The sequence below is a fragment of the Nelumbo lutea genome, chromosome 8, assembly GCF_056320005.1.
Source record: "Nelumbo lutea isolate HS-2025 chromosome 8, American lotus-T2T, whole genome shotgun sequence".
Taxonomy (NCBI): Eukaryota; Viridiplantae; Streptophyta; class Magnoliopsida; order Proteales; family Nelumbonaceae; genus Nelumbo; species Nelumbo lutea.
Window position 1 is genome coordinate 12,009,813 of NC_142691.1, and position 15,065 is coordinate 12,024,877.

The window sequence follows — 15,065 nt, forward strand, 5'->3', positions numbered from 1 at the left end:
ATACTTGTATTCATTGTTTTCAAAATCGGATGGTCAGACCGGAAAGGTCAGTGAACCACTGACTCAGGCGGTCGAATAGTTTGACTTGGAAACGGTTTTTGGCCGTTTTTTGAGTTTTATAAATTTTTTATTTTTTCTCAGAGTGGGCTGTTTGTTTGAACCAGATGGTTGGACTGTTTGACCCAGGAATCAGACCCAGAACGGTTTCCTGTCCGGTCTGATTTTAAAAACCTTGCTTATATTAAAACTATAATAAAGAAAATTAGGAGAAAAAAATTACTTTTATCTTCTTTTTGCGTTACAGATTGGTTTAATCTGTTCTTAAAAGGAAAAAAGATTAAAAAAAAAAGAGAGAGACTGGTATTAACTTTGTTCATTGCCAAGGGTTTTAGTGTAATATTGATCAACAGCACCAGAAAAGGCATGCCTTCAATTACAATGCACTCACTAATACTAACTGCATATTAAATCCAGATCTTAATCAATTATGTTAAAGCTTAATTATTTTTTAGGGATTTTTAGACTGCACTCCACCTTAGAATTCAGATTTTTTATTGGTTCATGTCTCTTAAAATATATTTTTTATTTAATAAAGTGTATTTACCATTATTCTCAATCGATCATTTCTTTTGACACGGGGTGCAGCATATGTATTGTGGATTTTGCAAAGAAAAAAAAGTACTTTGTACTTTTAAAATGTCTTAGTTTAGTCTAAAATTGTCAACCGCCGTTAACCCTTCGAGTGTCATCTAATTTTCTTTATCAAACATCTAAATGCCTAAATCCAAATGTCCTCTTGATTGTTCATCATTGCTTTGATTCAATCTTAATTTATATGAACAAAGATTATGAATAGTCATATTTTAAAGGATAATTATGGCATTTTCAAAAGTTTTAAATGACATATGTCATCTCATAATACAATAGCTGACAGACTATTAACGGCAGGGCTAAATTGGAACATTTTTTTGAAAATTTAGATAGATTGGCACATTTTAAAATTCATGTATCAAAGTGAGATTAAAGAAATAATAATGAATTCAACATCATGCATCATGTCGTGTTTCATTTGCAACGTTAACACATGAAACGGGTCGGACTTAGAGCAGACCCATCCAAATCCAAACGGATTCAAATAAAGAAACTGAATGGAATCTGAGTTCACATCCGTACCACAGAACAACTCTACACATTTGGGTTGGTTTTTTATTTTTTGGTTTTCAATTTTTAGGTTGGATATAATCAGAGGCGGGCCGAGTAGGGGTGGATTTGAGCCGACTGCGCTGAATACTTGGTTGTTCAAGCTCAGCTTATTTAAATTGTGTTAGGCTTGAGTTTGAGCTCAGTTCGGCTCAAAGCTTGCAAGTTTAAACTCTGTTCGGCTTGAGTTTGGCTGTAAGCCAAGTTCTTTCTAAAAAATATAAATTATATATATATATATATTTATTTATTTATTTATTTTATATAAAAAAGTAAGAATTGTAAAAATTATTTATTATTATACATATAAAAAATAAAAATTATACATACAAAAACGTTTTATTTTACATACAAAAGAATTAGAATTATAAAAATTATTTACTATTATACATAAAAAATAAAAATATTATATATGTATGTATGTATGTATGTATGTATGTAATAAAAAAATATTTATTTATTATACTAGTCTCGATTAGGCTCGCTCGCGAGCCTCACGAGCCTCACGAGCCAAGATCAAGTCAAGCCAAACTCAAATAACTCGTGAGAAGTTCGGCTCATGGCCACCTCTATGGGTCGAGTAATTTTTGAATACAGATATTTAAAACCTAAACCCTTTCAAGAGAACCTAGTTTGGATCACCTGCCAACATAATATGTTCCAGCCCTCTGCTAACATGATCATACACCGCAGATCTTATACATGGAAGCCCCACTTTTTTGATGGGTATCAGTCTCATGGTGAGACATGTGATGTTAGATGATGCTGGTAGAGGGTTGAAACGTGTTCTGTTGGCAGAAGTTCTCAACTCCCTTAGGTCTGGTTCTTCTCTAAATATGACACCAATTCTATCAAATCGGGGTCAAATAAGGAGAAAGAAGATCATCAACTGGTCACAGTCTCTGAAATGGGTTGATCTTCAGGCCGACAAGATTGAGTCTATGCTGAATCTGGTCAGGTTGTCCCGACACTCAGTCTAAAGCCTATAGATGCATCACATTTTTTATTTTTAATTTCTAAATTATACACTACTAAAAATATAAAAAATAAAATAAATAAAAATGAAAATATAAACTTATCACGTGATAGCCATACTAAGAGCCATCACTTTTATCCTTGCGGAAATAAAGATGGTCGACTTTTTGGGAGAAATAAGGGGAAAAGAAGCTTGTGGTACCTCGAAATTTCTTTTTTAAGTACAACTCTTTGGATAGTTTATTCAATATTTAGTACAGAAAATTCAATAAAAAAATAGTGATATTCAAATAACTTTCTTGGATACACTTGTTTTAAATTTGATTTTGAATAAATATGTAGTCCTTTGACAAATATTAGTTTTCTATATATTTATAATATAAACTAATTATATGAAAATGGAGGGTGCAAGCTAGAATACAATTATAGAGCTCAAAGTGTAAGAAAATAATTTTTATTTTCAGGTCATACATGGGAATTCAGAAATATGGATTATAAAATGAAAAAGTTTTGGGGTTAAGGTTGCATTTGGCATTCCCTTTTTTAAGGAATTATCTCTTTTTTTACTGTTAAAATACCCTTATAAACATTGAATTTTTAATTACAAAAGGAATATAAGTCCTTACTGCCAAATGCAGCCTAAAGTTCTTTTCAGGAAACTTATGGTTTTTGTGTCTTGGGAATAGAAACCAAGGTAGAAAAGTTAAAAGGTTTGCCCATCCATTCCTAGCTGAATTGGTTTTAGGGCATCTTTGTGAAGATTAGATCTGCTACCCACAAGACGCTATAACTGTACATCAGGCACAAGTATAGGGAGATATTCCTGACGTGTGTGTAACGTCTTATGGGTAGGGTGTGTGGAGCAAATCTGGATTCTTCAAACCTATGGTTGGATAAATTCTTTCATTTTATATTAGTGGATACTGTGTAGACTTGTTCATTGGCCAGATAACTTAATAGGTTGGCTCAGTCCGACCAATTATTAATTGGGTTTGGATAAAGTTTTAGGCCCATTGGCTTTCTCAAATAAATCTGACCCGAGTCGAGAACACTATATAATTAAAAAATATAATTTATATAATATAGTACTAACATATTATAATATATCTATTCAGATCAGGCTCGGGCTCAGGGCTGAGAACAGCCCGATCTAGCCTGTGAACAGGTCTATCTGAACCCATTGACTAGGTGTCTGTTTGGCATCAATGTCATTGATCCAGAAAATGGTGACACATCAGTATCATGTCAGAAAAAAACGGTGCTCTAGGAAACACCTGTTTGTTTGAAACCGTTTTTCCATAAAAAATGGTGCTTCAAGTCACGCCTTAGAAATTGGGAAGGTATGACTTGGAGCAACGCCGAATTTGACGTTTCCTAGAGCTGCAGCTCATTACTGCCAACAGGGATATGAGGTGGCACTGGATAATAGGTATTAATGTTGAAAACATTTCCTAGAGCATTGGTACTAAACAAAAAATATTGTTGCTCCAAGAAATGTTCTACTTGGCAGCAACATTTCCAACCAAAAATAAAAAAAACGAAAAAGACAGCAGCACTATTTTCTGAAAAAACGGTGCTATATCTGCAACATCGATGCCAAAGCTATACTAGCTCTAGCATAACACTTCACCTCTTGTGAGGAATAAAGCTGCATTAGAATACCAAAAAAAAAAAATGTTAAGGAATTTAAATATGATTCATTTAAGTGAAGAAAAAGAAACACATTAATAGATTAATATTGATTAATGACCTAAAGCAGAACATTAAGATTTTATATTGATTTATGACCACACACTACTTGAAAGGGCTAATATCCAAGCTCCAGTGTTTATAATGAAATTTGAATGTATGAATGTTTTTTCATTTGTTTTTTGACATTGTCACGTCAGCAAATGGACCTACAAAACCATATTCTTTAATTTTGTTTTTCTTTTTAAAAGCAAAAACAAGTTGGTTGTGTTAAAAAAAACAAATATTATTTTTAAAACCACAAAGATAGCTTTTGAAACAAAAACAAAGTTTGCATATCCTATGATTCATAGAACATTGTATGGAATAATCAGTTCAAAACATTGTGTGAAGGCCAAGGCCCAAGGGTCTCTCATCACAGATCGCACACTCTGTCTCCCCTTCTCTCTTATTTTGTTTTTTAATATATAAATGACACCCGGATCAGATCGGATGAGTTGAAAAACTAAACCATACAAACCAAACCAGTTATGGCAAAAAGGCGTTTTGTCCTTAATGTGTCCAATCTATATGTGATAGAAAGAGGAGTATGTGGAGGCAAGGGTCTCTCAAAAAACGTCTATGCTTCCAAGACCTGTTTTTACAAAAAAAATGATTCTGCCATGTAGGCATTGAGAAACGCTATACTGTTTGGTAAGGTGATTTTCATCACCGTTTTTCATGTATGTGCTGACAGGTAAGTACCACATAGGATACATATCAGTCAACCGTTGGGAAAACAGTTCACTAATGTATGCATTGGTGAGGCCCCGATTTTTTAGGCATGCCCGATTATTTAATAATCGGCTGAACCAAACAATGAGATACATGGGCGTTTGTTGAATCGCCTATGTGGATCCGACGTGACACCGTTTTTTTGAAAAACGGCCACGGTTCCAAACATCCCCTAAGTCTCATGTTATCTCCTACACACATGTGAAATATTAAGAATTAAGAATTTCCCAAAATAAAAATAAAGCTTCTAACTTTTAAGTTAACTATTTTAATCTCCCATCATAAAGTCTCATAAATGTCAATGTACAAACATGTCTCATCATAAAAATCCTCTTATTTCTTAATTTTCTCTATTATAACTCTATAATTATTCTTCTCCAATAAAACCATTCTTATTTCTCTATCTTCCCTTCTATCCAATGATCAATGTTTGTAACATCTCGCCTCTCCCCATTAAATATATATTTTTTATTATTAAATAGCTTTGAAAATATTTTGACCCTCTATAATAAAATGCGGGTATAAATTGGATCAATTTGAATCTCCTACCCAAACACCACTATAACCATACATTCGAAACATTTTCCGTATTTAGATGTTACCATTTATGGGGAGATGTTCTCGATATACAATTGTAGTGTCCCGTAGGTAGAAGATCCACATTGAAATTAAATGAATTGAGCGTAGTTAATATAGAAGGAGGTCTTTAACAACATGATTGATTTTATTATTGAAAACAAAAACAACTACCACATCAACAAAGACAGCCCCAAAACCCTAGATTTATCAACACAAACTTAACCAAATTTCTATTAAGATGGACTTACATGATAATTCAACTAAATCTACTGTGAGTGTGAGACACCAACTTATGGTATGCCATCACCTTTTCCCCATTATGAGGGCCAGAGGAATATATTACTTCTGCCTTGTTTCCCGTTGGCCCAACCATATAGAAAACTAATTAATGTCATGTTACGGTTGTGTTGGCCTCACAAAACCTGTTTATTAAATTGTTTTAGTTACAATAATTTATAACTAACTTTGCTTAGAATATGGAATTAGCAACCTATCTCTCTCTCTTATACACGCAAATACCAGCAGAGTTCTTAGATTTGGACCCGATGTAAAACCAGAAAGCTCTAGGGTTACGGTTTAATCAGGTTAACCGAGAAATCTCACTGTTGGGTCACTGTTTCATCTGTTGAACCATCTGGTTTGACTTTGGTCCAACAGCACTGAACACAAGCAATGGGTTCTGCTGCCAGCAAAAAAGTGTGCTAACACGTTGACAGCTCGGCATCCAGCCGCATATCTAGAATTACAAACGGGATTTCCTATTCAATTTTCCTACTCACTCTCTACTTGCGGTGAATTGCAGCCATACATCTCTAAAAGTCAATAAAAAAATTCATATTTAACACCTTTTTACTTACAGCAGTAGGTTAGATTGAATTGATATCGAGGTGTATCCAAATTCAATTTGATAGAAAATTCATATATTTGAATTTAAATCTATTTTGTCAGATTTTATAATCCTTGACTTAAATTCAATTCAAATTATTTTATCGGGTACCCAACAAGGATCTGATCCGATTTCAAAATAGATCATTTTTTGTGATCCAATTCGATTCGAAAATTTGATAGGGAAATCCATATCCAATAAAATCTAGTTGGATTTAAATTTGGATTGGATCATATACTGGTCTGTTTGCACCCTTACACAAGCCCTTCCCCACCCCCAAATAGGGGGTGCAAATTGGATGGACTCGGTTTAGGCTTTTGTTAAAATTTAAATGGACCCGAAATAGTGTAAAATGCTAACCCGAGTTACCCCTACCCAAAATGGACCATTCTTGTATTTTGGGTTGAATAGTTGATTAACTCATTGTTTTGCACGTTAGTGAAAATTTACGAAATTCATCCTAAATACGAAAATTTCAAAACGAAAGAAAAAATTACCGAGAGCCAAAAGCACACACACAAACAGTTGACATTTCTGTAATTTCAACCCTTGGTTCAAGTCTATTCTTTCGAGCCAAGTTTACATGGAGATAGAAAGGGATAAACCCCCCAAAAAAAAGATCTTTGTCGACTATTGACCCGGCCGGTTGGAAAGACACAACCAGAACCCAAACCGAATGAATCTGCCGGGTCATTTTACCCTTGAATTAAACAAAAAAAAAAGATTAGAGGGAGGAAATAGAAAAAGAAAGCCACCGCCCATTAAGCAATTGCCACCCGGCCCAGGGCCCACCCCAACCAATGGTTGTTCTTAACAATAGTCACGTGATCCACACGTGCGTAACATAATTCGACTCTTTTTTTTTTTTCCCAGCGTAGACTCTGTCTGTCCTCTTCTTCCCACTTATCACATGGACCAAGCTGTAGGAGATGGACAATCCAACTAAAATCTAAAAATATTTCAATCCCTCCATCATTCCAACTCTCTATTACTATCTAACCTCACACACTCAATAATTCCGGACCCATCCCTCAATTATTCCAACCATGAATGATCTCTATAATTTGACTATTCTGCCCCAAATCTGATCACAAACCAAAATCCCATCCGGTTGAACCATGCTCCACTGAAACTGGACCGAACCGGTTGGGGTAAGAAGCTTTATTCATTTATCATTTATGATGTCAACAGGCAAAATTGATTATTGATTGACAATGGTCAAATCAGTCAAACCCTGAGCTGGGGCTCTTTATGATTCAACGTCCGGTCAGGTTCTCAAGAAATTGATGAAGGCCATAGGGGTGAGGTGAGGTGAAGCCCAACCCAATTGGTTTGACCCATAAGCCTAACCCTACTCTGACTCGCTATGATGTACTACTCAACCTAACCAGTTCCAATTAAGAAATCAGATTCAGCTCTGAGACTGTGAGACACACAAACTCTCGTCAACGTCGCATCACATTAACTCATTCTCATGAAGACCATGTTGTGTATGCACATACATGTACATACATTCATACCCACATGCATACGTACAAAACCAGGCCACAATCTAAGTCCGTAGTTTTGTAACCCAAATTTTAGGTCCATTAGGGTTGATTTTGGGTTGGCCGACCCAATGTGATGAACCACTTAAAGTGGGTAGTTTTGTAATTTTGGAATTTATAGACAGATATATTTCCATAAATGCCCCTGATGGCAGAGTATGGCACATAAGAACAAATCTAAGTGCTACATTTTGTTGTTTCTCAGTCTCACATCCATGATCATCAAAAGATACTAAATTGATTTATACATATTCCATTCCATCCATGACCATGAATACCATCTTTTTAAAGCTTTAGTCATCACATGTCACAGAGCTGGAGTTACCCCCTGGCCCCCTCTAGTAATTGTACTTCTTTTTTTTTCTTTCTTTTTCAATCACTGCTTGGAAGTAATGAACAGACTGCTTCATCGAATTGTGATATTCGTTAGGTTTACTTCGTTGGGAATTGGTCACATGGAAGAGATGTCCACTTGTAGTTGTAGCAGATCAGAGTTTCAGATTGCTAATTCCTCATGAAGTTCGTTTCTCTCTGTTTTTTTTTTTTTTTATTATTATTCTTATTTTAAGCCTTTTTGGGTTTACTTTCTTCAGTTGGTCACAGGAGAAAATCCACTTCGACCGATCACAGTTAAGAATGCCTTTATGGGTAATTGGGTCTCTCTTTTTAGTTCCATCTCCACCAGTTGATCTGGAAAAACGGGTCTTTGGCTTCTTTTCTTCTTCGTGAAACTTGCTACTGTTCTTCATGCCTTTCAATTGATTTTCATACTTCTGCTCAGCTTTTGAACTCTCTCTCTCTCTCTCTCTCTCGCTCTCATTCACTGCCGGCGGTGTGTGGCTGTGGGTGTTGTCTTTGTTTTCTCTGGGTCTGTAAGCAGTTGCTCAGATGGGGAAACTGAGATTTGGCAGGGTGTTGGACTGTCTTTGTCTTTCCCCTGCCTCAAACACATCTTGCTTCTGCATGAACTTCTTGGATACCCAAGATGATATGGAGTTCGATAGGAAGCCGCTTATTGGAGGAGGCAATGGAGGCAAGTTGATGAAATTAAAGGATATCTTTGAAGAGAAGCAAACCTTGGCCTTTCAGCTGAAGCCCAAGGTAAGGAGATTAATTTCTGCATCTCTCTCACTCTCTCTGTGAGAAAAAAACATAGTTTCTGAACAAAATTTCTTTTGGTGAATTGAATGTGGTGGGGTTTAGATTTTTGAAAACTTTGTGTTGATGGGTTATGCAGATGGTTGTATTAAGGGTGTCCATGCATTGCAATGGCTGTGCAAGAAAAGTTGAGAAGCACATCTCCAAGATGGAAGGTATGTGACTGGTCTACCTCACTCTGAACGATTTCTCAGATGTTTCCTTGATTCATCACATCACTGCTCTGTAGGTGTAACCTCGTATCAAGTGGACTTGGAAAGCAAGAAGGTGGTTGTAATAGGGGATGTTCTTCCCTTTGAGGTGTTAGAGAGTGTGTCAAAGGTCAAGAATGCAGAGCTGTGGGAGTTCTCCTGATTGAAAGATCATACCAAAAAGAGATTCTATACTCAGTTACTATTGAGTTGGAAATAAATTTGGCGGGTTCTTATTCATTAGGCTTTAGATGGGCAAAGTATAGATAGAAAGGTAAACATGGCTGCTGAGGATTAATCAAAATCAGCAGTTTGAAAACACAGTATATCTCTCCTTCATGTAAGCTTTGCACTGATTTCTGTGCTTCCTTTATGTGTTGTACCATCTACTAACCAATCTAGTTATTTGACTAATGCCCAATTCTGATGTATGGCATTTTCACCATTTGGCAATGAAAACAGTGAAGCTGGAATTCTAGCAATTTTCCAAACCAGAGCTGTATTAGATCAGTGGATGTTTATACATTGATAGAATCAAAGTTACAGAGGTTTGAGGAAAGATAACTCTCTCTCTCTCTAGGTTCAGTAGCCTTACGGTCCTTACCTCACCTAATGCTGCACGAGTGCTTTTCTTTCTTACATCATACACATGGAGGGCCATATCCCCTGTGAAACTTTTGAGTGCTCATGTCTTTTCTCACTACCTAAACCCACTTCCTTATCCCAACGGCTTGATGTTTCCATTCATGTTTTCTCTTCCCTTTTCTCCCTCTGTACCTTTCTGGTTCGGATTCGAAACAAATAATTAACAAAATGAATGAAATGAGATCACATCATGTCATTCATTGTATATACGTGTACGCAATCAGAACAACAAGGAAGCTGGCATATTCTTTCCATTTGCAGATGGGTACAGCTCGATTGTAATTTTTTGGGTCATGGGAGATTCACTGTAGAGACAACTGGGTTGTATGATAAAAAGAAGCAAATGGGGCCATGGCCAAATCATGTATTATCTACAAGGAATTCCTGCAGCTTTGATACAGAATCCCTCAATACATTTCTCTCTAGTCTCTACTTTTTTATTTTTTTTTTGATGATTTGATCAGGCAGATTATGGGTTTAGATATCCCAAGTTAGACAGACCAATCAAATTGTCATGGTTAATAAAAACTGAGTAGAAAAAGAAGAATGCTCTTAGTGATTTTTGATCAATCAATTTAGAAAGACTTGGGCAGATTAATCTAATTAGGTTGATGAATTGCTTTGAATAGCTAATACATAAATGATTGCAGACCTACTTGAATAATTTTTATCGTCACTCTTTGACTTTTGCCAACTGGTAAGTCTGCCATGTCTATGGATAAAACATACTTCTTTGTCTCTCATTTTTTAATAGCACCTTAGCCACTTATTCCTTCTTATGGGCTGGAGTCAATTTCTATGACCCCCCTCCCCTTTCTAAGGCCATAACCCACTAATGCTGTCTTATTACTGTTTGTTGGGGTTCCCCATCCAGGTTGCACCTTCCTTGGTATTTTGAGGTGGTGGGGTCCCCCACTCTGAGTTGTCTGGTTTTAAAATGATTTTGATCGACTGGATTGATGTGATTTTGTGGTTAATGTATTATCCAAATGTATCATGATCATCATCGTTTTTTCCTCTGATTGTAAAGGGATCTGATTAAAAAGTTAAGGTCTGTTCCTTTCCCACAAAAACCCTTATTTTGGAAGCCATTAATCATCTCAGAGGGAGAGAAAACCAACCCATCTGCTCTTATGTCTTTAAGCCCTAATAAACAGAAGAAAGGAGAATCCCTAAACTGAAGCAATCTAGTTGTTTTGATGACTTTATACTGTATCCAATTGATTGAGTTAAAGATTCAACAACATTTATGTATTTGGAATCATTAATTTCAACTCTTGAAAGTTGAGATAAATTCAAGAACAGAATTAAGAATACGCCAATTAGTCTATTACATGCTTCCTTGTAGACCTCTCAATCCTCTGTTCAGGAAGTTTCTTTGCAGTTAAATGCGTTTATAATATAGAGCCAAGGAGACGATTTTTCTCAACAACCATCACTATTTATAGAATATCCATTAGAGAAAGAAAACCACCTAAAATTTTATAAATCTGACTTCAATTAAGAACTGTTGGTTTTATTATTAAGTAATTGTTTAGTCATTGCCGATTCCAGTTCACATGGGTCGATGGGCACATGGGTTGTCCAATCTTTTATAGTTTTCTTAATCGCAAAACAATGGATGGTTAATAAATAATTTTTTATTTTAGTTTGAAGTATTCCACCAAAAATAATAGTTTAGTTTTAAATAAGGCGGGAGAGTCGAGAGACAAAAGTGACAGACATCCATTCCTTCTGTCTCTGCCTTTCGATTCCAGTTTCAGCTGAGCAAATTAACCCAAAAATGTGATCAGGGGTTGATTGAGTCAAGCTAAGCCAGATATTTTACTATTCCAGGTTCCAGCTAGGCTTGAAATAAAAACATGAAGTTAGAATTTGGGCTTGAAAATGGGCCAAGCTTCGTAAAAACAATATATTATACATATAAAAAGTATTTATATTTATAAATATAAAAATTAAAATATTATATAAAGGGTAAATTGCATATTAGTATCATATACTTTAGATCCATTCTCACTTTGGTACCTGAATTTCAAAACATGCCAATCCAGTACCTGAATTCCCAAAACATCTTAGTTTAGTACTTTTGAAAATGTTAAAATTATCCTTCAAACTAAGACATTGTTCGTTATCATATTCTTCAAGAATCCAAATTAAACCAAAACAATGGTAAATTTTCCAAAGGACATTTGAATGGTTGATAAAGGAACGTTTGCTTCTTTTCACATACCATTTAATAACAATTAACGATTTTGGACTAAATTGGAACATTTTGGAAGTTTAGGCCATGTTTGGAACATTTATGGTAAATTTGCACTCTGGTTCACTTTTGACTTTGTATTTGGCAATATTACATTTATGCATTGACAAATGACAAAAAAAAACACATTTTCTAATACATATTTAAATTGATAATAAAATGTAAAAGTACATCAATAAAAAAAGAAGTAAATTTACATTCAAATAAACTTTTATAAAAAAAGTATATGCTTTATTGGAATTCGTATTTGCATCCATTACAATAAATTTATTAGTGTAAAATTAACCCAACTTTACAATTTATATAAACCGTTTTACATTTTATATATTTGCATTCACACTTATTTTTTTTGAAAGATGTAATTACAGTTATTTGCATCCTTTCCAAACAGAGTACTAAATTGACATATTTTAAAATTTAGATATTAAAATCAGACTAGAATAGCTGAATTTTATTAAACTTGATCCTATACATTGGATTCTAACTCAACTCCTTTTCATGACTTAAGAAAATATTGTATGGTACGGATGAAACTAAGATTGGCTCAATTTATCTTAAGGTTGGGTTATTATGTTTATTTAAGCCGTATTTTATTTGATAGAAAAGAAGAGAGGAGGGAAAAATTAAACCAAACATAGCCTAAGGCCCTTAGCTTCCCGAATCATTACCCGTGAATACGTGACCCGTCATGCCATATTGCCATTAGGACAGATGTCTCTACTAGTGCCACGTTGTCACGGGGTTAGTCAGCGAGGCCTCGTGCGGCGCTCGAGGGGGTCGAGAAAGCCTACGAAAGCAAGCAACAACACACATCAGGCAACAAAAATGCACACAGATTAGGCAAAAGGTAACTTGTATTGCATTAATTAATGGTAAGCACAAGCACACAGTATAGTGTCGAGGGGATCTCGTGCTTAACCTTTACACGCTCATGAACTCACTCGACCTACCTACCTCCCCTCAAAGAGTACATTAAGCTTTTGGGGGAGTGACAGTAAGAAACATCAAAAGAATGAAAATTCATACTATGTATTTACAATAACGCCATTGGCAGTCCCTCCTTACAAAATACATGCATAGCCCACCTATGACACACATGCTGACACCTTGAAGGCACGCGGTTGGCACTCTGATGGCTCATGGTAGTTGCTTGATGGCGCGACAAAGGAGTCACTCGTGACATTCTCCCCCACTCAATTCGATCTATGTCCTCGGAGATTGGCTTCGGCTGGTCCCTTAGAGTCACTACTGCGGAAGGAAGGTTCTTTTGCTGCTCCCGAACCTACTGTCGTCCAAGGCCGAGGTGTGTAGTCTTGTAGCATGGTTGGGTTGGCCTACTCTGTTGGGGTTTCCTAGGGCTAAGTCCTTTCCTAGCGGCCTCAAGGTATGTTAATGGCTGATTCAACTTGGTTATTGGGTAGGTTTGGGCTAGGTAAGGGTCAAAATGATGGTTTGGATTGTTGGGGTGTTGGTTCCCATGAATATTTTCCCAAGGGTGACTCACAAGGCTCCTACATGATTCCGTCTGAGGGATGGTGCGAAAGTGGTCCCTAGGCAGCTTGGGTGGCACTCGCTTTCCCCTGTGGTTGTGGTGATAGGCGATGTTAAACTTGGACACGGCCTTGGGTCATCTACTTTGCTTGATGGTTGTCGACGTGCACGAACTCTGTTGCTGGAGAGGTGTAGATGGCTGGATGGCCTGCTGTTTCCTACTGCTGCTGTAGTTATTGGCTCGAGGTGCGGCTTCTTCAGCTTGTAGAGTGGGGAACTTCTCTGCTTCCTTCATGTTGGCGTTGAACAAGACTTCTCCATGAAAAAGTTGTAGTGCAGAAACTTGCTTCCCATGAACTCGGGTAGAAGTCACAACTGGTACCATGCAAGGGGAGCGCTCGTCCAAGATGCACAGAGAGTTGATGTGAGGCAGGAGCGCGGCTTCTGCTTGTCTCATGAAGTCCATTCCCAAGACAACTCGGAAGTCATCCAGGGGTACAACTGAAAGATTAATCTTGTCTGTCCACGGCCCAACTTGGAGGTCAACCCCACGAGTCGTGCCTTCAATCGCCTTTGCTCCGGAGTTCACGGCCTTGATCCACCCTGTCTCTTTCACGGTGTTCAACTTGAGTCGCTTGGCCTCGGCAACTGAAATGAAGTTGTGGGAGGCCCCTGTATCAACAAGGGCTTGAGTCGGCTTCCCGCCGAGGAGGATGTCTACATACTTCAGCCCCCTCTGGGCTCTCTTTGGCCTTCCATGATTGGCCTCTTTCTTCATCATGGCGTTGAAGAGTCGAAGGGCGCCCATTCTTGGCGCTTGCACATACTTTTCCTCATCACTTTGCTCGTCATCACTGAGCTTGGCAACAAGGGCATTGATCTTCTTCTTGGTTGGGCGGTTGTGAACCAAGTGATTTCCCCCACAAAGGAAGCAAAAAATTGGGGACCCAGCGGTTCTGGGCTTGTAATGGTGCTGAGGGCCTTGCTCTCCTTGTGGCTTCTTCCCGTAGTCTTGTCTTGCTGATTTGTTGAAGCTGGAGTTGTCGTACGGAGGGCGTGAGCGACTTGCTCCCCCACTCAAATTAGGGGAACGTGGGCTTTCTGGCTTAGGAGCTTCTTCATCTAACAAGCTGGTCTCATTGAGTTGCTCCGCCACTGCCATTGCTGTGGCGAGGTCCTGTACGTTGCGGCGTTGGAGTTCTAGCTCGGCCCATGGCTTCAGTCCGTCCATGAAGTTGAACAGTAGATCCTTGTCGGACATGTCCGTGATCTCCAAGGTAAGGGCTAAAAACTCTTTAACGTAATCGTGGAGTGAGTCCCCATGTTGGAATGCTTTCAACTTCTTCCGCGCCAAGTACTCCACGTTCTCTAGGTAGAATTGCCGCTTTAGTTCTCGTTTGAAATCAGCCCATGTCTCAATGGTGCACGTACCCCGTTCAATGTCTTGGCATCGCCTGCGCCACCATAGCATAGCAATGTCAGTCAAATACATGATCATTGTACGAATTTGCGTTAAGTCATCATCAATGCCAGCGGCATGGAAATACTGTTCCATCTGCCACAAGAAGTTGTCAAGTTCCCTAGCATCTCGGGAGCCGGCATAAGGTGTGGGCTCCCGAATCTTCACACGAGCAGGGGCCAGCGTTGTGGAGGGGCTTGGAGTGCTAGCC

General features: G+C 37.6%; 1 protein-coding gene across 2 annotated transcripts; it reads left to right on the forward strand.

Annotated features, from left to right (window-relative positions):
* Positions 1-7,846: 7,846 nt before the first annotated feature.
* LOC148842745 (protein SODIUM POTASSIUM ROOT DEFECTIVE 2-like) lies at positions 7,847-9,490 on the forward strand. Of its 2 annotated transcripts, XM_088956933.1 has the most exons (4): positions 7,847-8,169; positions 8,254-8,751; positions 8,888-8,963; positions 9,038-9,490. In XM_088956933.1, the coding sequence occupies exons 2-4, from the start codon at positions 8,539-8,541 to the stop codon at positions 9,160-9,162; spliced, it is 414 nt and encodes a 137-aa protein (XP_088813059.1). In that variant the 5' UTR covers positions 7,847-8,169; positions 8,254-8,538; the 3' UTR covers positions 9,163-9,490. The 2 variants fall into 2 exon arrangements, with proteins under 2 accessions (XP_088813059.1, XP_088813058.1); XM_088956932.1 differs by having other exon boundaries at positions 7,847-8,751.
* Positions 9,491-15,065: the final 5,575 nt, after the last annotated feature.